This window comes from Anomaloglossus baeobatrachus, chromosome 2, assembly GCF_048569485.1.
Source record: "Anomaloglossus baeobatrachus isolate aAnoBae1 chromosome 2, aAnoBae1.hap1, whole genome shotgun sequence".
Taxonomy (NCBI): Eukaryota; Metazoa; Chordata; class Amphibia; order Anura; family Aromobatidae; genus Anomaloglossus; species Anomaloglossus baeobatrachus.
Window position 1 is genome coordinate 258,057,440 of NC_134354.1, and position 27,494 is coordinate 258,084,933.

The 27,494-nt window shown below is 47.6% G+C and overlaps 1 protein-coding gene across 1 annotated transcript in view; it reads left to right on the top strand.

Annotated features, from left to right (window-relative positions):
* Window positions 1-26,733, top strand: part of MDFI (MyoD family inhibitor) — a 45,714-nt gene extending 18,981 nt beyond the window's left edge. Inside the window, exons 3-5 of the mRNA XM_075333733.1 lie at window positions 14,690-14,899; window positions 16,642-16,851; window positions 26,215-26,733. Coding sequence (XP_075189848.1) covers window positions 14,690-14,899; window positions 16,642-16,851; window positions 26,215-26,471 — 677 coding nt within the window. The 3' untranslated portion in view covers window positions 26,472-26,733. The remainder of the gene's footprint in view (window positions 1-14,689; window positions 14,900-16,641; window positions 16,852-26,214) is intronic.
* Window positions 26,734-27,494: the final 761 nt, after the last annotated feature.

Sequence of the window (27,494 nt, forward strand, 5' to 3'; positions counted from 1 at the left end):
CATGCTATGGGGGTGTTTTTCAGCTGCAGGGACAGGATGACTGGTTGCAATTAAAGGAAAGATGAATAGGGCCAAGTACAGAGATATCCTTGAAGAAAACCTCTTCCAGAGTGCTCTGGACCTCAGACTTGGCCGAAGGTTCACCTTCCAACAACACAATGACCCTAAGCACACAGCTAAAATAACAAAGTAGTGGATTCAGAACAACTCTGTGACCATTCTTGACTGGCCCAGGCAGAGCCCTGATCTAAACCCAATTGAGCATCTCTGGAGAGACCTGAAAATGGCTGTCCATCAACGTTCACCATCCAACCTGACTGAACTGGAGAGAATCTGCAAGGAAGTATGGCACAGGATCCTCAAATCCAGGTGTGAAAAACTTGTTGCATCATTCCCAAGAAGACTCATGGCTGTACTAGCTCAAAAGGTGCTTCTACTTAATACTGAGCAAAGGGTCTGAATACCAATGACCATGTGATATATCAGTTTTCCTTGTTTACTAAATTTGCAAAAATGTCTACATTTTGGGGGGGGGGTTCTGTCAAGATGGGGTGCAGAGTGTACATTAATGAGAAAAAAAATTAACTTTTTTGAATTTACCAAATGGCTGCAATGAAACAAAGAGTGAAAAATGTATAGGGGTCTGAATACTTTCCGTACCCACTGTGTGTATATGTATGTATGTGTGTATATATATATATATATATATATACATATACAATATATGTATATGTATATTATACATACATAAACATACAGAGTCATGGCCAAAACTGTTAGCACCCTTGAAGTTGTTCCAGAAAAGGAAGTATTTCCCTCGGAAAATTAATAATTCACCCCCTACACTGTCACTCTCCATAATACACCCTCAACACCAGTCCTCTCCATGATATCTCTCCCACACTGCCCCTATGTATAACATTCCCCCAACACACTTCCCCTCAGTATAATGCACCCTCACACAATGCCCCTGTGTATAATATTTCCACATACACACTGCCCCTGTGTATAAGATCTCTCCAACACACACTGCTCCTCTGTATAACATCCTCTCACATATTGCTCCTCTGTATAATATCCCTCACACACAGACTGCCCTATGTATAATATCAACCAACACACTGCTCCTTTGCATATTTCTTCCATACACTGCCCCATGTGTAATGTCCCCCCTAACACACTGACTGCATCTCTGTATAATATACACCACACACAATGCCCCTGTGTATAATATCCTCACACACTGTCCATCTGTATAATATCTTAATATCTCTCCTACACACATTGCTCTGCTCCTCTGTATAATATCCCCACACACTGCTCTTCTGTATAATATCTCCCACACACACACTGCTCCTCTGTATAATATTCCCCACACACTGTTCCTCTGTATAATATCCCCATACACACACTGCTCCTCTGTATAATATCCCCACACAGACACTGCTCTTCTGTATAATATCTCCACAGACACACTGCTCCTCTGTATAATATCCCTCCACACACACTGCTTCTCTGTATAATATCCCCACACACACTGCTCTTCCATATAATTTCCCCTCACACACACTGCTCCTTTGTATAATATCCTCGCGCACACACACTGTTCCTCTGTATAATAGCCCCACACGTACACTCCTCCTTTGTATATCCCCTCACACACACTGACCCTCTGTATAATATCCCCAGACTGCTCCTCTGTATAATATCCTTCAACACACATTGCTCATCTGTATAATATCCTCTCACACACACTGCTCATCTGTATAATATCCTCTCACACACTGCTCCTCTGTATAATATGCTCCCACACACACTGGGCCTCTGTATAATATCCCCACACTCTGCCCCTTTGTATAATATCCCTCATGTATGCTTCCCCTTTGCATACTATCACCCCACACAAGCTGCCCCTCTTATATATCCTCCCACCCACATTGCCCCTCTGTATATCCCCCCACAAACACTACACCTCTGTATACTATCCCCCACACACATTGTCCCTCTAGATAATATCCTCCTGATATATATGTCCTCATCCTGGTAAATATGTCCCCAAACTGGTATATATGTCCTTATCTTGGGCCCTTTCTGGTTTGTATGTCCTCCTCCTGGTATATATGTCCCCATCCTGGGACCCTCCTGACATATATGTCCCCATCCTGGTTTATTTGTCCCCATCCTGGCATATATGTCCCATCCTAAGCACCTCCTGGTATTTCTATCCCCCTCCTGGGCACATTCTGGTATATATGTCCCCCCCTAGTTTCTGTCCCATTCCTGGTATATGTATATATATATATATATATATATATATATATATATATACACACACACATATATCTCCTCCTCCTGGTATATATGTTCACATTCTGGTTTATTTGTCCCCTTTTCAGCATATATGTCCCTATCCTGGGTTCCTCCTGGTGTGTATATATATTCCCTCGGGCACATTCTGGTATATATGTCCCCATCATGGTTTTTGTCCTCTTCCTGGTATATATGCTCTTCTTCCTGTATATGTCCCCTTCCTGGGCTCCTCCTGGTGTATATATATATCCCCCTCCTGGGCACATTCTGGTATATATGTCCCCATCACAGTTTTTGGTCCTTTCTTAGTATATATGTCCCCTTCCTGTGCCTCTCCTCATATATTTGTCAAAGCAACAAGAAAAAAACACAACATTTTACTCACTCTCCTCTGCTCCCATGTCGTGCGGTGTCCTCTGTGAGCCACAATGCATTTCAGCTGGATGTGTGCCCTGCAATGCACATATCTGCTGAAGCAAGGCAGGAGCTGGAGTCAGTGGGCCCCGAACACCCCCAGTGATCTTCAGCTCACAAAGCACCTACCTTTCCCCGCTGAATGCTGCATCCTCACCACCTTTGCATTGCACGCAGCAGTGTGATGAGGTCGCAGAGTGATGACCTCATCACGCTGGGCCGCAGAATGATGCGCCGTCTCCATGCTCTACTCCACTCACTTTGCTTCCCACCACATGGCTAATTTGCATGCGATGCCCTAGAAGGGCTTCACATGCACCTTAGTCATGTGCAGTGACTGAAGTGACACTGCTGGGACCCTCTGCTGCGGTCGTGACTGAGGCCCAGTGAAGAGGGGGCCCTGGCCCGGGGATTCATAAAGCTAAGTAATTACCTCGGGCCCCCCTCTTCACTAGGCCCCATACACCAGTCATGGTTGTAATGCCCTGACAGTGGACCTGTGTGTTTTTAGTGTGTTCCCCTGCAAAATAATGTAATCTACACATGAAGTTTTGTCAAAGCTATTTACCAGGAATTGTTTATGTTAAAGGGAACCAGTCACCAGGATTTTCGTATATAACCTAAAGCCAGTGCTATACTGGCACTGTCAGGCTGATTCTATACATACCTGCAGTGGTCAGCTCGGATGTATAGGTTTTGAAATCCAAAACAGTAAATTTTATAAAATAGCTGCTTGTTGAGTGACAGCAGCAAAAGAGCAGATAATATGCTCATAGTTATCCCCTCCCCCTGTTAGAATTAGTATTATACAAACTATTCACTTTGTCTGTGAAGGACCTGTGGTAAGGTCATACCCATGTGACCAGAAAGGGCGGGGCTTCAGCCACCAAAGCTGAATACCAGGTCACATGGGTATGACCTCACACAGGTCCTGCAAGAGACAAAGTGAATCGTTTGAATAATAGTTATGCTAATTCTAACAGAGGGCAGAGATAACTATGAATATATGATCTGATCCTCAGCTACTGTCACTCAACAAGCAGCTATTTTATAAACTTTCTTGGATATCAATACCTAAACATCCGAGCTGACCACTAATGGTATGTACAGAATCAGCCTGATAGTGCCAGTATAGCACTGGCTTTAGGTTATATGCGAAAATCCTGGTGATTGGTTCCCTTTAAACATAACATACCAAAGAACGAACAAAAACTGTAGTCAAAATTTGTAAAAAAAAAAACCAAACAAACAAAAAAAACGCAAGTAACCTAATTTACATAATATATGCAGAAAATATGCAACATCAAAAGCTCATCATCGGAATTTAGCCCAAAAGGGAATCTGCAAGTTGTTGCTATGTATTCTGAAGAAAACATAGGTTAACACATAGATTTCATTAATGCCTCACTTCTCCCACTCTGTGCAGTGGTTTACCTGTTTAATGTTTGTTTTAACTTCAGGAGATTATCATTGTCAGACTAGGTCAACTAAAGGTCAGCTAGTCAGCCATGCATCCTGCTGTGATTAGTAGCTATCTATAGCCATTGTATAGGTGCATCTCAATAAAATAGATCATCATCAGAAAGTTAATTTATTTCAGTAATTCAATACAAAACGGGAAATGCATATATTATATAGAGTCATTATACACAGAGGGATCTATTTCAAGTGTATAATTCTGTTAATGTTGATGATTATGGCTTACAGCCAATGAAAAACCAAAAGTCATTATCTCAGAAAATTAGAATATTATATAAGACCAACTGAAAAAATGATTTTACACTCAGAAATGTTGGCACCTACTGAAATGTCTGTACAGTAAATACACTCAATACTTGGTCGGGTCTCCCTTTGCATGAATTACTACATCAATGCGACGTGTCATGGAGACAATCAGCTTGTGGCACTGCTGAGGTGTTATGAAAGCCCAGGTTGCTTTTATAGCAGCCTTCAGCTTGTCTGTATTGTTGGGTCTGGTGTATATCATTTTCCTCTTGACAATACCCCATATATTCTCTATGGCAGACCTGGGCAAGGGGCGGCCCGTGGGCCACATCCGGCCCGCCTACTCTCTGTGACCGGCCCGCCCGTCATCAGCCGGTGCAGTGGAGCCGGGCTGCAGCGTGCCGAGCAGGGAGAGATCCTGTGCAGGTCCGCACAGTAAGTGCAGTCAGCGGAACGCAGGAGTCTTTCCTCTGTTCCCTGCCGGCACTAATTGTCAGTGACACACGCGCGCGCTCTGACGTTGTCAGTACTGCGCTGCGTGTGTCATTTCAAAAGTTCCCGCCCGCCCTGCAGGAGAAGGAGCAGCACAGCAGACGGAATAATTCATGCTGCAGGACCTGCGATGACGTCACGCCCATGTGACTGTGTGGGAGGAGACACGGGATGCCGGGCAGAAAGCAAAGATACTGAATCCTGAACGAGATGTGGACACATGATAACTGGTAATAAGAAAAGAGGGGACATGAGAGGGAGGGGGCTGCAGGGTGAGTGGCATATGAGGGAAGATGGAGCTGCAGGGTGAGTGGCATATGTGGGAAGATGGAGCTGCAGGGTGAGTGGCATATGAGGGAAGATGGAGTTGCAGGGTGAGTGGCATATGTGGGAAGATGGAGTCGCAGGGTGAGTGGCATATGAGGGAAGATGGAGTTGCAGGGTGAGTGGCATATGTGGGAAGATGGAGCTGCAGGGTGAGGGGCATATGAGGGAAGATGGAGTTGCAGGGTGAGTGGCATATGTGGGAAGATGGAGTTGCAGGGTGAGTGGCATATGAGGGAAGATGGAGTTGCATGGTGAGTGGCATATGAGGGAAGATGGAGTTGCAGGGTGAGTGGCATATGAGGGAACATGGAGTTGCAGGGTGAGTGGCATATGTTGGAAGATGGAGTCACAGGGTGAGTGGCATATGAGGGAAGATGGAGTTGCAGGGTGAGTGGCATATGAGGGAAGATGGAGTTGCAGGGTGAGTGGCATATGAGGGAAGATGGAGTTGCAGGGTGAGGGGCATATGTGGGAAGATGGAGTTGCAGGGTGAGTGCATATGATGGAAGATGGAGTTGCAGGGTGAGTGGTATATGAGGGAAGATGGAGTTGCAGGGTGAGTGGCATATGAGGGAAGATGGAGTTGCAGGGTGAGTGGCATATGAGGGAAGATGGAGTTGCAGGGTGAGTGGCATATGAGGGAAGATGGAGTTGCAGGGTGAGTGGCATATGTGGGAAGATGGAGCTGCAGGGTGAGTGGCATATGAGGGAAGATGGAGTCGCAGGGTGAGTGGCTTATGTGGGAAGATGGAGTCGCAGGGTGAGTGGCATATGAGGGAAGATGGAGCTTCAGGGTGAGTGGCATATGTGGGAAGATGGAGTTGCAGGGTGAGTGACATATGTGGGAAGATGGAGTTGCAGGGTGAGTGCATATGAGGGAAGATGGAGCTGCAGGGTGAGTGCATATGAGGGAAGATGGAGTTGCAGGGTGAGTGGCATATGTGGGAAGATGGAGTTGCAGGGTGAGTGACATGTGGGAAGATGGAGTTGCAGGGTGAGTGCATATGAGGGTGGATGGAGCTGCAGGGTGAGTGCATATGAGGGAAGATGGAGTTGCAGGGTGAGTGCATATGAGGGAAGATGGAGTTGCAGGGTGAGTGGCATATGTGTGAAGATGGAGTTGCAGGGTGAGTGGCATATGAGGGAAGATGGAGTTGCAGGATGAGTGGCATATGTGGGAAGATGGAGTTGCAGGGTGAGTGGCATATGAGGGAAGATGGAGTTGCAGGGTGAGTGCATATGAGGGAAGATGGAGTTGCAGGGTGAGTGCATATGAGGGAAGATGGAGTTGCAGGGTGAGTGGCATATGAGGGAAGATGGAGTTGCAGGGTGAGTGGCATATGAGGGAAGATGGAGTTGCAGGGTGAGTGGCATATGTGGGAAGATGGAGTTGCAGGGTGAGTGGCATATGAGGGAAGATGGAGTTGCAGGGTGAGTGCATATGAGGGAAGATGGAGTTGCAGGGTGAGTGCATATGAGGGAAGATGGAGTTGCAGGGTGAGTGGCATATGAGTGAAGATGGAGTTGCAGGGTGAGTGGCATATGAGGGAAGATGGAGTTGCAGGGTGAGTGGCATATGTGGGAAGATGGAGTTGCAGGGTGAGTGGCATATGAGGGAAAATGGAGTTGCAGCGTGAGTGGCATATGAGGGCTGCAGACTGACAGAAGGATGTGAAGGGGTGCAGAGTGTTTGACAGGGGTAAGTTGGTGTACAGGCAGGGTGAGATATGTGGGCAGGGTGTGTGACATATCGTGGTGTAGTGTGTGTGATCTGGGGGGTGCAGGCTATATGGGGAGCAGGGTGTGTGAGATATGGGGGTGCAGGTTGTATGGGTAGCAGGGTGTGTGAGATATGGGGGTGCAGATTGTATGGGGAGCAGGGTGTGTGACATATGGGGGTGTAGTGTGTGTGATATGGGGGTGCAGGCTGTATGGGGTGTAGTGTGTGTGATATGGGGGTGCAGGCTGTATGGGGAGCAGGGTGTGTGACATATGGGGGTGTAGTATATTACAGGTGTGCTATATGGAGGTGTCTATAGTGGTGTAGTATATGGGGGGTATAGTGATGTAGTATATTACAGGTGTGCTATATGGAGGTGTATATTACAGGTGTGCTATATATGGGTGTAGTGATGTAGTATATTGCAGGTGTACTATATGGGGGTGTACTATATTACAGGTGTAGTATATGGGGTGTAGTGATGTAGTATATTACAGGTGTATATAGGGGTGTAGTATATTACAGGTGTACTATATGGAGGTGTAGTATAATACAGGTGTGCTATATGGAGGTGTAGTATATTACAGGTGTACTATATGGAGGTGTACTATATTACAGGTGTAGTATATGGGGTGTAGTGATGTAGTATATTACAGGTGTAGTATATAGGGGTGTAATGATGTAGTATATCGGAGGTGTATTATATAGTGGTGCAGTATAATACAGGTGTAGTATATTACAGGTATATGGAGGGAGTGTAGTATAATACAGGTGTAGTATATAGGGGTGTAGTGGTGTAGTTTATTACAGGTGTAGTATATGGAGGGGGTGTAGTTAATGTAGTATATTGGGTAGAACTGAGGTAATTATATTAGTCCGGCCCTCTAAACCAATCCCAATTTCTCATGCGGCCCCATGGGAAAATTAATTGCCCACCCCTGCTCTATGGGGTTTAAGTCAGGTGAGTTTGTTGGCCAATCAAGCACAGTGATATTATGGTTATTAAACCAGGTATTGGCACTTTTGGCATTGTGGAGAGGTGCCAAGTGCTGCTGGAAAAAGAGATTTCCATCTCCAAAAAACTTGTCGGCAAAGGAAAGCATGAAGTGCTCTAAAATTTCCTGGTAGACGGATGTGCTGACATTGGTAAAACACAGTGGACCTACAGGACCAGATGACATGGCTCCTCAAACCATCACTGATTGTGGACACTTCACACAAGTGTGACGCCCTGGACTAGCCAGGTAACTCACAGATAGACCCCCGCACTACACCTGTCCCCCAAAAAGGTGTTATCAGCCAACCATTAAAAGCCTAGTCACCTCTCTCAGTGCTTGATGGAGACACCAGGGGGCAGAGAGAGGCGGTTGGCCATGCCCACCAAGGAATTCAGAGAGCCTGAGGCAGGAAAGAGAAGTCAGTTGTTTTTAGTCGGAGCAGATCAGTGCCGTGGTGTGGGCCCGTGAACAGAGGGCCGCATCCGCCGTGCCGCGCCACGACAAAGCCACGCAGACCCTCATGTCGTCTCTCATCAGCTGGGAGCTGGAACCCGCCAGTACCGCGACAAATGAGCCCGGTATAACGCAGCTCATGGAAGAAGAGGTACCGTCTACGCTGCCCTCGCCGCCATTCACGATGGAGGTCCATAGCCCAGGGATCTATTGCACCTGGAAGGGGAGCCCGATAACCCGTCTGAGGATAGCGCAGTATGGTCCCCTGCAATGGTAGCCGCATCTGTAAGTTAACCCCTGAAGTTACAAGTTTTCAAAGTTGAACAGTTTTAAGTAAAGGACTCGCTCCCGTGACACCTCGACCTTTGTTGAACGCACCTAAGTTCCCGGGGGTGCCATCCAGCATACTGGGTTGAAAGAAGAGGACCTTGCCCGACTTGTTGAACGCCACTGCGGTCGAAGTCGCTGAGGGCGCCATCAGGGGTCAGAGCCCCGGTGGAGGACGGTAAGTGAGTTAAGTTGGAGCGAGGACAGTTCCTGCTACAGAGCCCGGTCTACCGTACCCGCACTGCAGGCAGTGGAAGACGGGGTCTTTCTGGACAGTGTCACCGTGAGTGAATGTGGCATTGGGGACCCGTGCTGCCCTGTGGTGGACTGAGGAAAAGTGGCTGGAGGAGGCTGCGCCGGCAGCGGAGTTAATGTCTTGTAAATAATCCCGGACCACCCTTTCAGGTCCCATAGTCCCCGGGGAGGCTGGATGGAGGAAGGGCCTGCGGCAGAGGAGGCCGAGGTCCCATCACCATGCAGACCGGCGACAACCCTTTGGGTCAGGGGTCCCCTGGACGTGGGGCCTCTGAGAGACTGCCAGGTAAGGAACTTATTACCCGGCCCGTATGGGCAATACCCGGACCTGAACCCGATTCCTGGACTGGGGAAAAGGGGTGCTGACCTGGTTCCTAGAGGCAGCATCAGGGCTAGGTTTGCTTGGGTGGGCAAATGAAAGGACCCGGTCCCTTCCCGTTCCCGTTTAATAAAAATGTTTTTATATATGTTTGCAATGTTAAAGTATAGTGCCTCCTGTCTTGGGATGAATCAGAAGTAATCATACCTGTAAATATGTTATTATGCTTGTTAACTGTTTTTATCTTTTCCAGTTACAAAATAAACGGTGGTGGTCAGACAGCCCACGGACGGTCTGTAGTTAACCAAGGGGGAGTGTGACGCCCTGCACTAGCCAGGTAGTCACAGATAGACCCCCGCGCTACACCTGTCCCCCAAAAAGGTGTCATCAGACAACCATTAAAAGCCTAGTCACCTCTCTCAGTGCTTGATGGACACACCAGGGGGCGGAGCCCAGCAGTTGGCCACGCCCACCGAGGAGTTCAGAGAGCCTGAGGCAGGAAAGAGAAGTCAGTTGTTTTTAGTCGGAGCATATCAGTGGAGTTGGAGTGTGGAGTAGTGAGTGGAGCTGACAGGTACCGGGGTCGGAGCCCTGGTACCTTGGCTAGGAGGCATACTGTGGCCTTAGCCTGCAGGAGCCGGGAAGATGGCTGGGTGGAATCGTGGTGGACCGGGACAGGGTAGTGGCCCGCTGGTACCGACCCAGGGAACCGACTCGGAAACCGGAGCACACAGGGGGGTACTCAGACCCTGAAACGAGGTCCAGAATCCACTGGACTGAGATAATTAACTTTAAGCAAAGGAAGAAAAAAGGAACGGCACTCACCGGTAATTGCTGTGAAGTGTTCAGATTTATTTCATGGTCAGAGGATACATGCTTCGGCGTTACAGGGAGGGAATGAGGATTGTTAGCACAAAAAGACTACGGCCGTTTCGCCCCTGTAGGTGGGGCTTCAACAGGTCTTGAAAGACCTGTTGAAGCCCCACCTACAGGGGCGAAACGGCCGTAGTCTTTTTGTGCTAACAATCCTCATTCCCTCCCTGTAACGCCGAAGCATGTATCCTCTGACCATGAAATAAATCTGAACACTTCACAGCAATTACCGGTGAGTGCCGTTCCTTTTTTCTTCCTTTGCTTAATGTTCTATGCTCTGATGCTTTTGGAACAAGCACCCCGCAGCTGTATTCAGTATAGTCCGACCTGGAAGTCTCCTCTGGTCGCAGCAGAGATCAATAGCACTGTGTGTGCTTTTCACAACTAGCTGCTGATTGTTTAATGTGGACAGTCCTCAGTGAAAGTAGTGCCCCGCAAATCCTTCTTACTACTACTGAGATAATTAACTGATTGCGGTCTGGACTATAGGTCCTTTCCCACCCAAGTCCCGACTGAAGACAACAGCCCACCGAGGGGGATAGAAAGCCACCGCACAGGCAGAGAGATCCCACGGGCCAGCGTCTGCGGGCAAAAGGGCTCTCCCGACATTCACAACACCGGGGAGCGGACTCCCGTCGTTGAAGCGCAGGCAGTCCACAGATACACAACGCGGTGCAGGAGAAAGGCCAAGACCATCAAACCGGGTGGGGGACCAGACGCAGCCGGCTGCGGGCACCGACCACCATCAACTTGGTTTACCAGAGACTTGTGTGTGTCAATAACAGTGAGTACAACAGTGCACCGCTCTGCACCGCGCATCTATCCCCAACGGGTCCCGGGGCTATCATCCCCGCCCACAGAGGGGTTAACATCTTGCTGCACCACCATCTCCCCCAGGTGCCCAGTAATCGCAGCGGTGGTGTCCAACTTCACCACAACCCGTGGGTGGCGTCACGAACTCAAGCGTGGCTCTGGCCGTGCACCTACCTAACCCCCCACCAAAAGTGCCAGCATCCCCTTTCAGAGCGGAGTGACCCCGGGTCCGGAGGCGCACGAGCCACCCACCAACGACCCCGGATCCGAGTGGCTCGGCTGCAGCCGAGCGCGGGGCGGTACACTAGACCTCAGGCAGCTTGGATTGTGGCCTCTCCACTCTTCCTCCAGACTCTGAGACCTCAATTTCCAAATGTAATGCAAAATTTACTTTCATCTGAATACACCTTGGACCACTGAGCAACAGTCCAGTTCTTTTTCTCCTTGGCCCAGGTAAGATGCTTCTGGTGTTGTCTATTGATCATGAGTGGCTTGACACAAGGAAAGCGATAGTTGTAACCAATGTCCTGGATACGTCTGTGTGTGGTGGTCTGGAAGCACTGACTCCAGCAGCAGTCCACTCCTTGTGAATCTCCCCCAAATTTTTGAATGGCCTTTTCTTAACAATTCTATCAAGGCTGCAGTTATCCCGGTTGCTTGTACATCTTTTTCTACTAGACGTTTTCCTTCCACTCAACTTTCCATTAATATGCTTGGATACAAAACTCTGTGAACACCCAGCTTCTTTAGCAATGACCTTTTGTGGCTTACCCTCCTTGTGGAGTGTGTCATTGACTGACTTCTGGACATGTGTCAAGTCAGCAGTCTTCCCCATGATTGTGTAGCCTACTGAACCAATCTAGGGGGCCATTTTAAACGCTTAGGAAGCCTTTGCAGGTGTTTGGTGGTAATTATTCTAATTTTCGAAGATAATAACTTTTGAGTTTTCATTGGCTGTAAAACATAATCATCAACATTAACAGAAATAAACACTTGAAATAGATTACTCGGTTTGTAATGACTTTATAATATATGTGTTTCCCTTTTTGTTTTGAATTACTGAAATAAATGTACTTTTTGAAGATATTCTAATTTATTGAGATGCACTTGTATATAGAGAGTCTGGTGTGAGCAGATTTATGCTATATATCAAAACTCTGTGTCAGAACCACTGCACCCAGTAAACTAATTGATACACCACTGGATCCAGGGTCTCTTTGCCTATATCATGCTGCTCTCAGATGAGGTAGCAAAAACCTGCTGATAGTTTCCGATTAGGTTGAATTTTCATACACACACACACACACACACACACACACACACACGCATCTAATTTGGGCACCACTGGTCAAAAACAAGTTAAAGGTGAACAGATCTCTAAAAAGACATAGTTAAAAATGACACATTTCAATTTTATTTTAGGCAAAAAAAAGTATTTTCATCTTTTACATTTTAAACGTAACAAAAAGAAAATTGGGCAGATGCAAACATTTGAGTTCCCAGCATGGCTAGTAGCACCCCCTTTTGCAACTATCACAGCTTGTAAATGCTTTTTATGCCTGACAAGAATCTTTCAATTCTTTTTTTATGGGATTTTCATCCATCTTTCCTTGGAAACGTCTTCCAGTTCTGTGAGATACCTGGGTTGTCTTGCATTCACTGCTCATTTTAGGTCTAACCACAGATTTTCAATGATGTTCAGATCAGGGGACTGTGAAGGCCATTGCAAAATCTTCACCGTGCGCCTTTTGAGGTAGTCTATTGTCGATTTTGTTGTGTGCTTAGGATCATTATCCATTTGTAGAAGCCATCCTCTTTTCAAATTCAGCTTTTTTTATAGATGGTGTTATGTTTGCGTCAAGAATTTATTGAAATTTCATAAAATCTATTGTTCTATATTGTTCTATGTACCCATGAAATGTTCCCCGTACCATTGGCTGCAACACAGCCCCAAAGCATGACTGAACCACCTCCATGATTAATGATTGGCGACCAGTTCTTTTCCTGAAATTCTGTGCCCTTTTTTCTCCACAAGTACCTTTTATCATTGTGGCCAAAGAGTTATGTTTGAAACTTTTCAGTTCAAAGGACTTTTTTCTAAAATGCATCAGGTTTGTTTAGATATTTTTTTGTATACTTCTGACTCTGAATTTTATGGTGAGGATGCAGGAGAGGTTTTCTTCTGACACTTCTCTCCATGAAGGCCATATTTGTGCAGGTGTCTATGAACAGTTGAACAATGTACGACAACTCCAGGGTCTACTAAATCTTCCTGATGGTCTTTTGCAGTCAAGCAGGGGTTCTGATTTGTCTCTCTACCAAACCTACAAGCAGCTCTCACAGAATTTTTTCTTAGTCTCCCAGACCTTATCTTGACCTTCGCTGTTCCTGTTAACTGTAATTGCTTAATTACATTTCAAACTGAGGAAAGAGCAACTTTAAAATGCTTTGATATCTTCTTATAGACTCTTCCTGCTTTGTGGGCCTTCACCATTTTCAGAGTGCTAGGCAGCTGCTTAGAAGAACACATGGCTGCTGTTTTATGACAGAGTTAGAGGAGGCTGAGTTTTTATAAAGCACTGAAATTTGCATCACCTGCCTTTACCTAACAATGATAGTGAACAACAAGCCATATCCCTAACAGGCTAATTAAGGTCTGAAACCTTGGTCAAATGTATCTGAGCACACACATCTCCGTGGGTGTACAAACTTTTGCATCAACCTCTATTTTTATTATTGTTGTAATTTTTCAAATGTAAAAGATGAAAATATTTTTTGGGCCTAAAATAGAAAGGAAATATGTCCTCTTTAACTTTATGCCTTTTAGAGATCATTTCATCTTCAACTCTCTAAACAACTATTCACAATAACAGTAATTTTGACCAGGGGTGGCAAAACTTTAACATGCAACTGTATATTTATTAATTTATGTTGCCTGACATTTTCTCTTTCTTTTCTTTGCAAGACATTTGTCCAAAGTGCATTTGTGATTAATAAGATGTGTAAATGCTGTGTAACATGCATGCTTGTTTTTAGTTTTTATAGTATTATTTTTCTTTCCATTTTATTCATTTCATTGCACTGCATATTGGGAAAAATATAATAACAGAGTGCAAACGTATTGAAATAGTAAAAGGTCGAAAAGTGAGTGATAGAACCATCTGAATAGAAACTAAAAGGGCATAGGAGCACAAAATAGCGCGCAATCTAAATATGTGGAAATTGCTGACCTGGTGGGTTGTGAGAAAGCACAACACTTGGTTTGGCTCACAAATAAGGGTCCACCTTCTGCTGCTCCACAGGTTGATAGATGAAACTTAGAAATGAATGGCTGTGGAGAAGTGGATATGCTGTGCTGATGGCGTTTCAACAGATAGAAATTTCCAGAAACCACTTGAAGTAGAATAGATGATGCGGATTCATTCTCTATGCGTTTCGAAGTGCACTCACTTCTTCATCAGGATTGAGATCAGTCATGTGGTTTCTTAGCTGTGTAAAAAAAATCCTATATTAGTGTGATGGTTAGGTGTTCACTTTTTGCCATGTTGTGTGCTTCATTTTTCTTTTAGAAAACTATAAAAAGTTACAGTAGATAGTTAGATATTAGTCAATGTAACTTATATATTTGAACTTGCAGTGAAGTAGTTTGTCTTTCCTTCCCAGGTCAATCTTCTCTGCCTCCTCCGGTGACCCAAGCTCCGCGTTTCACCAATGGTTTACAGTGTAATCCTTACACAGATCCTGTTTTTACTCACTGCTCCAAAACTAGTTCTAAGAAAAAGGTGTCTTCCCAGCCAACGCTAGAGAAACAGACAAGTCAAACAAATCATGAAGGAAGCGAGTCTCCGTACCTTCCCCCTAGTGCTGAAGAGGGTATGTTCAGTCTCTATATACCAACTATACTTTATACAAAGTAGCAAATTCAAATATATCATTTTTAAAAAATCCTAAAAAATCTAACTTTTAATAAGCAACGCTTAAAATGTTGTTCATTAATTTCCTCCATACGAAAATAAATGACTTTAGCACGTCTACAGTCCCTTTTTTATGCAGCCCTCAGACATTTTGGAAGAGCAGGCAAGTACACTTTTATTTTAATACATTTTTTGAATGAAGATCAAATAATGATATTCTATGGGAATAAACGTACAAAGACATACTCTGTTCTCAACCTAATGACCTCAGATGTGGCACAGTCACAAGATAATTTATGGAATTTTTGATCTTCTACTCTGGTCATCTGCAAATGTTATTGAAGTGGAAGTTTACAGGAGTAAGAACCTCTCATCGTCAAAGCAACACATCATGCAAACTCAGAACCAATTCAGCAAGTGCACAAGCGTTGGGGACATACAAATTGCCTTCTCTGTTCTTCTAGTTTCAAACTGTGCACTAGGAGCGGCATGAAATATTTTTTCTGTTCAAAAACTACATGTAATATGTCTAAGATCTCCATATGTGCTTACAAGTATTGTCAGGAGCGGGGTAAAACACTTTGTCACTAGGGTTTGGTATGAATGAAGTGATCGATGGAGTGAACACATCACCTTTTATTTTCATTTGGAAGCTTGAGGGACAAATCTGAGTTTTGTTGGTGTCTAAAGATTCCTACCTATAATAATGCATATTAAAATGAAAGTGGTTGTCCACTACTAGGACAACCCCTATTAAATTCTACGTTTCCTCCAAGTAAAATAAAGAAAGCCTATACCTACAGCCTACAGCTCCTGTAACAGCGCCATTCCAGCGGTGCCACAGCTCGCAGTGCTGAGGATCACATGGGGTTGCGATGCTATGCGAGCCCCGCATCCAAACAGTGCTGGCTTCCTTGTCCTTGACTTCTGACCAACTGAACAATCAACAGGAAGTGAGCACAGCCACTGCACTCACTTGATGTTGTTAACTCATGCCGCCCCCAAAATGTTTTGGTTTTTTTTACTGAACACCTTGATTAATTATATAGCAAGGAAAAGAAGCACCACTGGTTTGTATTTCTTGGGTTCAGTAGAAAGGCGCTGTCCAGTATCCTCTACTTTTTATTCTCTATAGTACACTGGACTTGATAAGTCTCTGGTTATGTATCCTCATTGGCTTCTTAAAGTTTTTTTTCTCTGACACTCCACAATCATGCAGCTGGGCTCTGATTCCTGCTACCCGTCATTTCAGTAGCATGAATCTAATGACAGGTTCTCTTCAACTGTAAGCTTCCAACTTTGTAATTCTTCGTATTGTTTAAATTGAATGCCCATGGTTTTTGGCTTTCCAACAAGCTCATGTAAGGAGTGATGCTCAAGGGCGTCATTAGAATAGGTTTAGGGGTTGCAATCACACCTGGGCCCTGGAGCCTAGGGGTGCCCCAAAAGTTCCTTTGCCCCATATGAAAAGACCAATGGTATAAAGACTTGCATCAATTGTGGATCCCATTGGAGCCTTTGTACTGGGGCCCATGAGCTTCACGTTATGCCACTGGTGATACTGAGGTGTGCATGTATATTTGGCTGTATTGTGTCTGATTTGTTCACAAAGACTATAGATAAATAGTTGGATTGATAAATATTAGTAAATGTACATGATGATATACAGCATTTGAACACCAGTTTGCCTTTTTCTGGCAGGTCAATCTTTTGTGTCTTCTCCTGTGACCCAAGATCATCACATTAACAATGGGACCCAATGTAATCATTACCCAGAAGCTGCTTTTACTCACATTCCCAAGACCAGTTCTAAGAAAAAGGCGTCTTCCCAGCCATCGCTACAGAAACAGACCAGCCTAACGAGTAATGATGGTAGTGAACCTCCATATCTTCCTCCTGGCGCTCAAGAGGGTATATTCCATTTTTATACAACTAGCCTCCTATATATGTAGTTTATTCACAATAAAGCACATTTGCATAAAACATTTTTACATCTTATATTTGTAATAATCAACACTTAATATTTTATCAATTCCCTCCCAACAAAAATTAGTGACTTTAGAAACCCTTATATCATGTTAAAGGGGATGGCATATCTTTTGGTGACATATGAATGATATCTTTAGATAAACTGTCCACCCCTGAGGAGCTATGCAGCAGCTCTTGGCAGCATACACTACAAAGTGAACAGAGCTCCTTTTACCACTTAGATCCAGCCTCTGCTGATAGGTTAAGGGTCCGGACCCCCAACGATCTGATTTTGATGACCCATCGTATGGAAGGTCATCAGTATCATTAGTTTGGACGACTGCTATAAAACTAAACCTATAAAAGCTACATTATACAGTTTCCACCTCAACTATTATAGGGTTTGAAAGAGCAGATCTATGGCTTTGGCATGATTTCGCTATTCATGTTTATGCATATTTGTGGACGAGGCTTTTTGCGAGCAGACTAGACATACCGTAAGTAAGTCAACAACGTTTTAAACTTGTACGTCTGCTGAGGTTTTATGTATCACTTTGTGTTTGCGTGGCATTTTATGTTACAAACACTTTTCTGTGATTTTTTTTCTTTGCAAAAGGCTTAATATAGTTACTTTAATACTCAAACTTGTGTTGTTTTATCTTAGCTTTTTTAAGGGTTAAACTCACGTACACATTAGTTGTAATACAGTATTTTCTATTTATAGTTAGTTTTGCAAGTTGTTTCCATTGCTTTTTAGCCTTTAAAGAGAATCTGTCAGGTCCGATAACGCTATTAACCTACAGATATAGGGTTAATCTGAAGGTTAATAGCATTTTGAAGGTAAAAACAAAAAAACTGCATCTCCAAATATAGCAAGTGTGAACAGGAGCTAACTGCTAAAACTACACGAAACACAAACAAAGCATTAGGAAGTTACTAAAAGTGCGTCACCTGGGAGGAAATATACTTTCTTCTTCCAGGAAGCCACCGGCTGTTACACATAAAGGCATGTCTGGAACAATTACAGTCACCACTCACAGCATTGAGAGCAGTGGCTGTAAGCACACTCTAGCAAGTAATGCACTGCTGAGATGGCTGTCAATCAGTACCAAGGCGGGCACTGTCACTGTTCGCAGAGCTGTGAGCGGTGACCACACTTAATGCATGACTGAAAGTTGGTGGCTCCCAGAAGGAAATAAGGGTAATTTTTTCCCCTGCTGTCACTCTAAGGCTATGTGCACAAAGTGCGTTTTTCGCTGTGCGTTTTTGGCCTCAAAACTGCATGACTTTGTTTCCCCAGCAAAGTCTATGAGTTTTCATTTTTGCTGTCTGCACACAACTTTTTTTTTAAGCTGCGTTTTTGAGCTTAAAAAAAATGGACATGTCAATTCTTTCCTGCGTTTTTCTGCGTTTTCCCCCCATGCAATGCATTGGAAAAACGCAGAGATCAAGAACACAGCAAAATGCAGCCAAAAACGCACTAAAATGCGGTAAAAACGCATGCGTTTTTTGCCGCGTTTTTTTGCCGCGGGTGCGTTTTTAGCAGCCAAAAACGCACACAAACGCAGCATCAATAAAACACAGCATGTGCACATAGCCTAACAGTACTGCGGCCCAGGCGGCTTCATAGTGCTATTAATTAGCACTATATAACCCTATATCTGCAGGTCAGTAATGTTATGGGACTTGACAGGTTTCATTTAAACACACACCATATGGACTAAATATCAGGACACACCTCCTGATCATTCAATTCAGGCTTCCATAGAAATGTGCCCCTTAAATGGAAATATTGTATGGACTACAGAACAAACAGAATTGGCTATTCTGGTTACATGTAATCTGAGCAGCAGCACTCAATGCCAGGCAAAAGATTTTAGGTTGTATAAAAAGAGAGATTAGATCCCATGATCCCAACGTATTGTTACCCCTCTATAAATCACTTGTAAGACCACATCTGGAATATAGGATCCAGTTTTTGGCTCCACATTTTAAAAAGGATATTCGGAAGTTAAAGTCAGTTCAAAGGCAGTCAACTAGATTATTACAATTGAAGGCCTCTCATATGAGAGGTTTGAAAAGTTGCATGATCTCTTTTAGGCCTGTTTCACACATCAGTGCAAAACACAGACGTTCTTCACTGACGTGTAAAAATAGCACAAGTCCCTCCGTGTGCCGTGAATCACGGCACACGTGGGTTGTCTAAGTGCAATCTGTCACGCTCCCCGGGTCCCCTGCTCTGCTCCCCGGCTCACCTGCCACGCTCCCCGGCTTCCCTGCGTCGCTCCCCGGCTCCTCTGTCCGGCGTCCGCCGCTCCCCGGTCTCCAGCCTCCATTGCCTGCGGTCCCCAGGCGTCCTGGTCCCCGCTCCCGGCGCCCGTCGGCTACTCAGCCCCAGCCCGGCTCTCTTGCTTCCTGCTCACCGCTCCCTGCCCTGGCTTCTGGCACCCGGGCCTCGCGCATGCGCATTAGGGCGCGCGCGCGGTCATTGACCCTCTCTTAAAGGGCCAGCGTCCACTGACAGGAAATTGAACACACAGGTACAGGGTATAAAGGGGTTTAGTGTCCAAGTGGGCGGGGCCTGTTCTTCGTGTTTCCTAAGCTAGGAGTCAGGTCTCCTTGTGTCTCTGTGATATACTCACCTATCTCTCTTCTAGAGCTGCTCCTGCCTCGCCATCCGGTCCTGCCGACTCCCGAACCCCGAACGCTGACTATCTGCCATCCCGTCAGTCCGTTCCATCTCTGATCCCTGTGGTGACCCGTCCTCTCGCTCCATCGGTTCCGGACTCTGCCTGACAACACCTCGGCCTCCGAACCTAAGCTCCGTCACCCGGACTACCATCAGTGACTCCGTGGTCCCAGGGACTTCTCCATTCTACTCTGTTGCACGGACTGTCCTGCTACCTGTAGTGCTCTGGCTACCGGACTCCTTGCCTTCAGGAAGGTGTTCGGCCCAGTGGATCCACCTCCTGGGTCTGCCCGTCCATCTGGCCCTAACAGTAAGAACAGGCCATGGATCCCGCCGAAGCACTAGCGGCCTTGCAGGAGGAACTCCAACGCCAGCGTGAGACCCAGACCCGCATGCTGAACTTTATGTCTTCTGTGGACGCCCGCCTGAACACGCTACAAGCGTCGGTTACATCTTCGGCATCTCGAGCTTCCACTGGACAATCCACGGCCCCAGCTCCCGTGGCAGCCTCCTCGGATGCTTCCAGGCTTCGTTTGGCCTCACCACCCCGGTACGCCGGAGATCCCAAGACCTGCAGGGGATTCATAAACCAATGCTCCCTCCATTTCAAGCAGCTGCCGCATTTGTTTGCCTCCGACCAAGCCAAGGTCGCGTTCATGATGTCCCATCTAGAGGGTGAGGCACTGGCGTGAATGAACCCCTTGTGGGAGAAGGAGGACCCTGTGACCACTAACATCCAGGAGTTTCTGCAGGCATTTCGTGGCACCTTTGACGAGCCCGGATGCGCCGCCGCGTCTGCCTCATCTCTCCTCCGGTTACGTCAGGGGACTCTGACGGTGGGTCAATATGCCATCCGTTTTCGCACCTTGGCTTCGAAACTCGGGTGGAACAATGAGGCTCTAACCGCCGCCTTCTGGGAAGGCCTCTCAGGTCGTATCAAAGATGAGCTGGCTGGTCGTGACGTGCCGTCCACCCTGGATGCCCTGATTGCCCTAGCAACTCGAGTGGACATTCGCTTTCAGGAACGATCCAAGGAAGTGTCCCGTGAGAGACGTCCGATACGGCATTCCTCTCCTCCGCAGAAGCCCGCCGTTCTTCAGTCAACGGCATCTGGTGTCTCCGTCCACGAGCCCATGCAGATCGACCGTTTGAGGCAGTCTGAACAACGCCGAGCAGAACGGCACGCCAAGGGCCTCTGCTTCTACTGCGGAGAGGGCACACACCTTCTACGCTCCTGTCCAGAGAGGCCGGGAAACTCCAAAGCCTAGGGTTGGTAGGAGAGGCCACCCTAGGTGCTGGGACTCTCTCAGACCCGGTTACGTGGACTGTTCAAGTGACAACGGGAGAGACGCGGTTCACGGCTGAGGCGTACCTCGATTCCGGGGCAGCAGGCAATTTCATCCAGCAGGCCACGGTGGACAAGTACCAGGTGCCTGTTACTCCACTCGACAAACCCCTCGTGATTGCCTCTGTGGATGGGAGACCCCTCTCTGACACCATCTCGTGGATCACCAAGCCGGTGGAACTGCGTAACGGTGCCCTGCACACCGAGAACATCGCTCTCTATGTCCTCCCACACATGTCCCATCAAATCCTGCTGGGACTCCCCTGGCTACGGACACACGAACCGTCAGTCAGCTGGGGCACTGGTGAAATCACCTGATGGGGCTCCTCTTGCCACGAGAACTGTCTGAAGACCATACAACCCATCCGACGACCTCCGGTTCCAGAATCCCTACCGGGACTGCCCTCGGCCTATTGGTCCTTCGCGGACGTCTTTGACAAAAAGGAATCAGAGGTACTTCCGCCACATCGTCCTTACGATTGTGCCATCGACCTGCTCCCGGGGACTACACCACCTCGAGGACGGATATATCCGCTGTCTCCTGCCGAAACAAGGGCCATGTCTACCTACATCACAGAGAACCTGGCAAGGGGATTCATTCAGAGATCCTCCTCTCCTGCTGGAGCAGGCTTCTTCTTCGTCAAGAAGAAAGAGGGTGACCTACGCCCATGCATAGACTACCGGGGATTGAACCAAATGACCGTGAAAAATAAGTACCCCCTGCCGCTCATCCCCGAATTGTTTGATCGGCTTAGAGGAGCTTGTGTGTTCACCAAGTTGGATCTTTGGGGTGCCTACAACCTGGTCCGCATCCGCTCAGGGGACGAATGGAAGACCGCGTTCAATACTCGCGATGGGCACTATGAATACTGTGTGATGCCCTTCGGCCTGTGTAACGCACCAGCAGTCTTTCAAGAATTGGTGAACGACGTGTTCCGAGACCTTCTCTACGTCTGTGTGGTGGTGTATCTTGATGACATCCTGGTCTTTTCTCCGGACCTCCAGACCCACAGAGAGAACGTGCAGCTGGTACTACAATGACTGAGGGAGAATCGTCTGTACGCCAAGTACGAGAAGTGTGTCTTCGAGCAGTCTTCTCTTCCCTTCCTGGGTTACGTAATCTCCGATACCGGCCTGCAGATGGATCCGGAGAAGGTCTCTGCCATTCTCAACTGGCCTCCTCCTTCTGGACTGAAGGCAATCCAACGCTTTCTGGGATTCGCAAACTATTACCGTCAGTTCATCCCTCACTTCTCTGCTCTGACTGCACCTCTCTCCGCCTTGACCAAGAAGGGGGCTAATCCAAAAGACTGGTCACCTGCGGCCGACGCCGCGTTTGGCTCCCTGAAGCGGGCGCTTGCTTCCTCCCCTGTGCTCCACCGTCCGGAGTTAAACCGACAGTTCACCTTGGAGGTGGATGCCTCCTCCTCGGGAGCCGGAGCAGTGCTCATGCAGAAGTCCTCCTCCGGGAAGATGGTTACTTGCGGTTTCTTCTCCAAGAGCTTCTCAGCGCCTGAAAGCAACTACACCATCGGTGACCGAGAGCTATTGGCAGTCAAACTGGCTCTGGAGGAATGGCGCTACCTTCTGGAAGGAGCAGTGTACCCCGTTATCATTTACACGGACCACAAGAACCTGGAATACCTGCGGTCTGCTCAGCGACTGAACCCACGGCAAGCCAGGTGGTCCTTGTTCTTTGCCAGGTTCGATTTCCAGCTCCATTTCCGACCCGCGGACAAGAATGTACGCGCAGATGCCTTGTCCAGGTCATTCATGCCCATGGAGCAGGAGGAGGACACATCCCAGCCCATCATCTGCCCTAGTAAAATCATTCCAGTGGCTCCTGTCACCCTGGCCCAGATACCGTCCGGGAAGACCTATGTCTCTGAGACTGACAGACAAAAAGTGTTGCACTGGGGCCATGCCTCGAAAACAGCCGGTCATGCTGGTCAGAAGAGAACATGGAGTACGATTGTACGTCATTACTGGTGGCCATCCCTTCGCACGGATGTCGCTTCTTTTGTCTCAGCCTGCTCCTCTTGTGCCAGGTACAAGACGCCCAAACATCTGCCATATGGCCGTCTTCTGCCTCTGCCTATACCCTTAGTTCCGTGGCAACACATTGCGATGGACTTTATTACGGACTTGCCACTGTCCTCCGGACACACAGTCATATGGGTCGTGGTGGATCGGTTCTCCAAAATGGCTCATTTCGTCCCTATGGCTGGACTGCCCTCTGCCCAGGAACTCGCTGACGCCTATATACAACACATCTTCCGCTTGCATGGCTTTCCATCACACATTGTGTCCGACAGAGGAACTCAGTTCACCTCCCGCTTCTGGAGGGCTCTCTGCAAACGTCTGGGAGTGACTCTGGACTTCTCTTCAGCCTACCATCCTCAGTCGAATGGCCAAGTGGAACGGGTCAATCAGATCTTGACCTCCTTCTTACGCCACTACGTCAACGCCCATCATGACGACTGGTCCACGCTTCTTCCTTGGGCTGAATTCTCCCATAACCACCATGTCAGTGAGTCCTCCTCCAGCTCTCCCTTCCATGTCGTTTACGGACTTCAGCCTTCCGTCCCATTACCTGTATCCTCTTCCTCGGATGTTCCTGCTGCTGGTGCTGTAGCCCGTGACTTTGCAACAATTTGGGACTCTGTCAAGGCGTCCCTTGGACGTGCTTCCCTACGGATGAAGAGACACGCAGACAAGAGGCGTCTGGATCCTCCGTGTTTCTCTCCAGGAGATCTCGTCTGGCTTGCTTCCAAGTACGTCCGATTGAAACTACCATCCTACAAGCTGGGTCCTCGCTACATCGGGCCGTTTAAAGTCCTCAGCAAGATCAATGAGGTCTCCTACAAGCTGCAGCTCCCGGCCACGATGAGGATACCCAACTCCTTCCACGTCTCCCTGCTCAAGCCGGTTGTCCTCGGTCCCTTCTCCGCTGCTGCCAGTCCGGCTCCGCCTCCTATTGCCGATGATGACATCTATGCGGTAAGGGATATCGTGGCCATGAAAACCGTACGGGGCCGACAGTTCTTCCTGGTGGACTGGGCAGGGTATGGTCCTGAGGATAGGTCCTGGGAACCCCGGGAGAATGTGGGTACTCCTCTGATCCGTGTCTTCGTCCCGGTTGCGGGGAGGGGGGCGTGGGGGGGGTACTGTCACGCTCCCCGGGTTGCTCTGCTCCCCGGCTCACCTGCCACGCTCCCCGGCTTCCCTGCGTCACTCCCCGGCTCCTCTGTCCAGCGTCCGCCGCTCCCCGGTCTCCAGCCTCCATTGCCTGCGGTCCCCAGGCGTCCTGGTCCCCGCTCCCGGCGCCCGTCGGCTACTCAGCCCCAGCCCGGCTCTCCTGCTTCCTGCTCACCGCTCCCTGCCCTGGCTTCTGGCACCCGGGCCTCGCGCATGCACATTAGGGCGCGCGCGCGGTCATTGACCCTCTCTTAAAGGGCCAGCGTCCACTGACAGGAAATTGAACACACAGGTACAGGGTATAAAGGGGTTTAGTGTCCAAGTGGGCGGGGCCTGTTCTTCGTGTTTCCTAAGCTAGGAGTCAGGTCTCCTTGTGTCTCTGTGATATACTCACCTATCTCTCTTCTAGAGCTGCTCCTACCTCGCCATCCGGTCCTGCCGACTCCCGAACCCCGAACGCTGACTATCTGCCATCCCGTCAGTCCGTTCCATCTCTGATCCCTGTGGTGACCCGTCCTCTCGCTCCATCGGTTCCGGACTCTGCCTGACAACACCTCGGCCTCCGAACCTGAGCTCCGTCACCCGGACTACCATCAGTGACTCCGTGGTCCCAGGGACTTCTCCATTCTACTCTGTTGCACGGACTGTCCTGCTACCTGTAGTGCTCCGGCTACCGGACTCCTTGCCTTCAGGAAGGTGTTCGGCCCAGTGGATCCACCTCCTGGGTCTGCCCGTCCATCTGGCCCTAACACAATCCGGGCTCCGTTCTCCGTGATTGCACATAGAGATCAACTCACCTGTGCCCGCTCACGCGCGCCATGGTGCTGAACGCTCCCGCGGTGCAGCATCCGGCCGGCGCTGACCCCCGCAGCAGCTGCTTCCGTGTCGGCTGTGTTGTGCATTCATGAATATGCACGACAGTAATGAGCCGGCTCAGAAGCAGCAGGCAGAACAGAACAGGCTGCACAGAGCGCCGCTGAAGCCGGGTGAGTAAAAATGATTTTTATTTTATATGCACGTTTTTTTCTGGCACATGTTTCACGGATCACACTACTGCATGGTCCGTGGGACATCAGTGATGCCAGAAAAAAATGGACATGTCTCCGTGCGGCAATCACGGACACGCGGGTACGCCGCATGGAGACAAGGTCAGTGAAAAATCACTGATGTGTGAGCAGACCCATTGATTATAATGGGTCTGCGTATGTCAGTGATTCTGGTACGTAGAAAAAAAAGCACAAACGTACCAGAATCACTGACGTGTGAAACAGGCCTTATATGTATAAATACGTGTGTGGTCAATACAAAGCACAAGACTTAAGGTGGCTTTACATGCTACGACATTGCTAAAGCGATGTCATTGGGGTCACGGATTTTGTGATGCACATCCGGCCGCGTTAGCGATGTCGTTGTGTGTGACACCTATTAGCGATTTTGAATCGTTGCAAAAACATTCAAAATCGCTAATTGGTGACATCCCCCCTAATCTCAATTATCGTTGCTGCTGCAGTAACGATGTCGTTCTTGCGGCATCACACATCGCTACGTGTGACACCACAGGAACGAGGAACCTCTCCTTACCTGCGTCCCACCAGCAATGAGGAAGGAAGGAGGTTGGCGGGATGTTCGTTCCACTCATCTCCTCCCCTCCTCTTCTATTAGGCGGCCGCTTAGTGACGTTGCTGTGACGTCGCGGTGACGCCGAACGCACCTCCCCCTTGAAGGAGGGATTGTACGTCGCTGAACAGGTATATGTGTGTGACGCTGCCATAGCGATAATGTTCTCTACGGCAGCGATCACCACATATCGGCCGTACGACGGGAGCGGGTGCTATCGCGCTCGACATCGCTAGCAATTTCTAGCGATGTCGTAGCGTGTAAAGCGGCCCTTATTCCTTCCTACCAAAGACCTTAAAGAGGACATTCATTACATGTGGAGGAAAGGTAATTCTACCAACTAAATAGTAAAGGGTTCTTTACAGTTAGGTTTTCTTCAACCTAACTATATAAGCTTACAAAATACTCATTTATTTTACCATGTAAATAAAATTGAATTGTATTTTCTCTCCCCCAGATTGCTGCGTGCACTGTACCCTGGCCCTGCTGTTCTGCCAGTTCTTTTCCCTATGTAACTTGCTGCTGGATGTCCTGACTTGTGGGGCCTGTTCTGCTGACTCTGCCGGGTTCTGCTGCTCCTGCTGCTCGATGGGTGGGTGTCCAGACTGTGCCGACTCCTGCAGCACAGACTGTGGCATTGTAGATGCCTGCTGTGAATCTGCAGATTGCCTTGAGATTTGCATGGAATGTTGCGGTCTGTGCTTCTCCTCCTAAGCTGAGCAGATAAAGTCATGACATTTACAAATGGGACATTGAAATGTGAACAAAGTGTCATGGACAGAAGGCGAGGGGGAAGATGCCTGCAAATGTCGACTCATCTATTGTATTCAATGTATATATAGTATATACCACAAAATGGAACATTTTTTAGCAAGAAAAGGAAATTGTATTAGAATGGTACAAACCTGAGCCATGTAAACCTTCTGCTGTCCGAGCCATTAGTTATGTCTTATATATAAGCCATGTAAAGACATAATGTAGGGTAAAATGTTATAAACCAGTCATTTTACTACTAAAACTTTGCTTTCCATTGATCTGTCTTGGACTTCTACCTATAGGAATGCTAAAGTGGTAAACCATCATGGCTGCCAATAATACACAACTTTGCCATGGTTTAGTGAGCCTTGTGGTAACTCAACTGCAGAGAATATAACATAATCACTACAAGCTGGCTGAGCAATCCTGATCCTCAGTCCCTTCATCAATCATGGGAGGAGACTTTCATAATGAATCTCTCCAATCTTAGATGGATGCTAACGAAAACAGCTGAAAATAACTTGTGGTGGTCTTGGTTGTCCGACTCCCACTGATCTGATATTGATGACATCTTTGGGATAGATCATCTATGTCTTAAGTCTGAAAAACCCCTTTAAGGATGATGCCTAGATTGGTACTTAATGGGAACCTGTCAGGTCCAATATGCACCCAGAACCATGAGCAGTTCTGGGTGTATATTGCTAATCCCTGCCTAACCGTCCCTGTATACACTAGCATAGATAAAGAGAGTATTTCTAAAGATCTTATAGTATATGCTAATGAGGCCAGGGACTAGTCACAAGGGTGTTAGTTTCCCTGGCCAGTCTGCTTCATTAGCATGTAGTACATCCCTGTGGGCCCCTGTGGGCGTGCTATCATGCTAGTGAATGTGCAGTGTCAGAGGAGATCTCACTCACTTCTCCGCTGCCATCGCCTCCGACGCTGGATTTTGGCAGAGAGGAGTTTGGGTCATGGGCACTA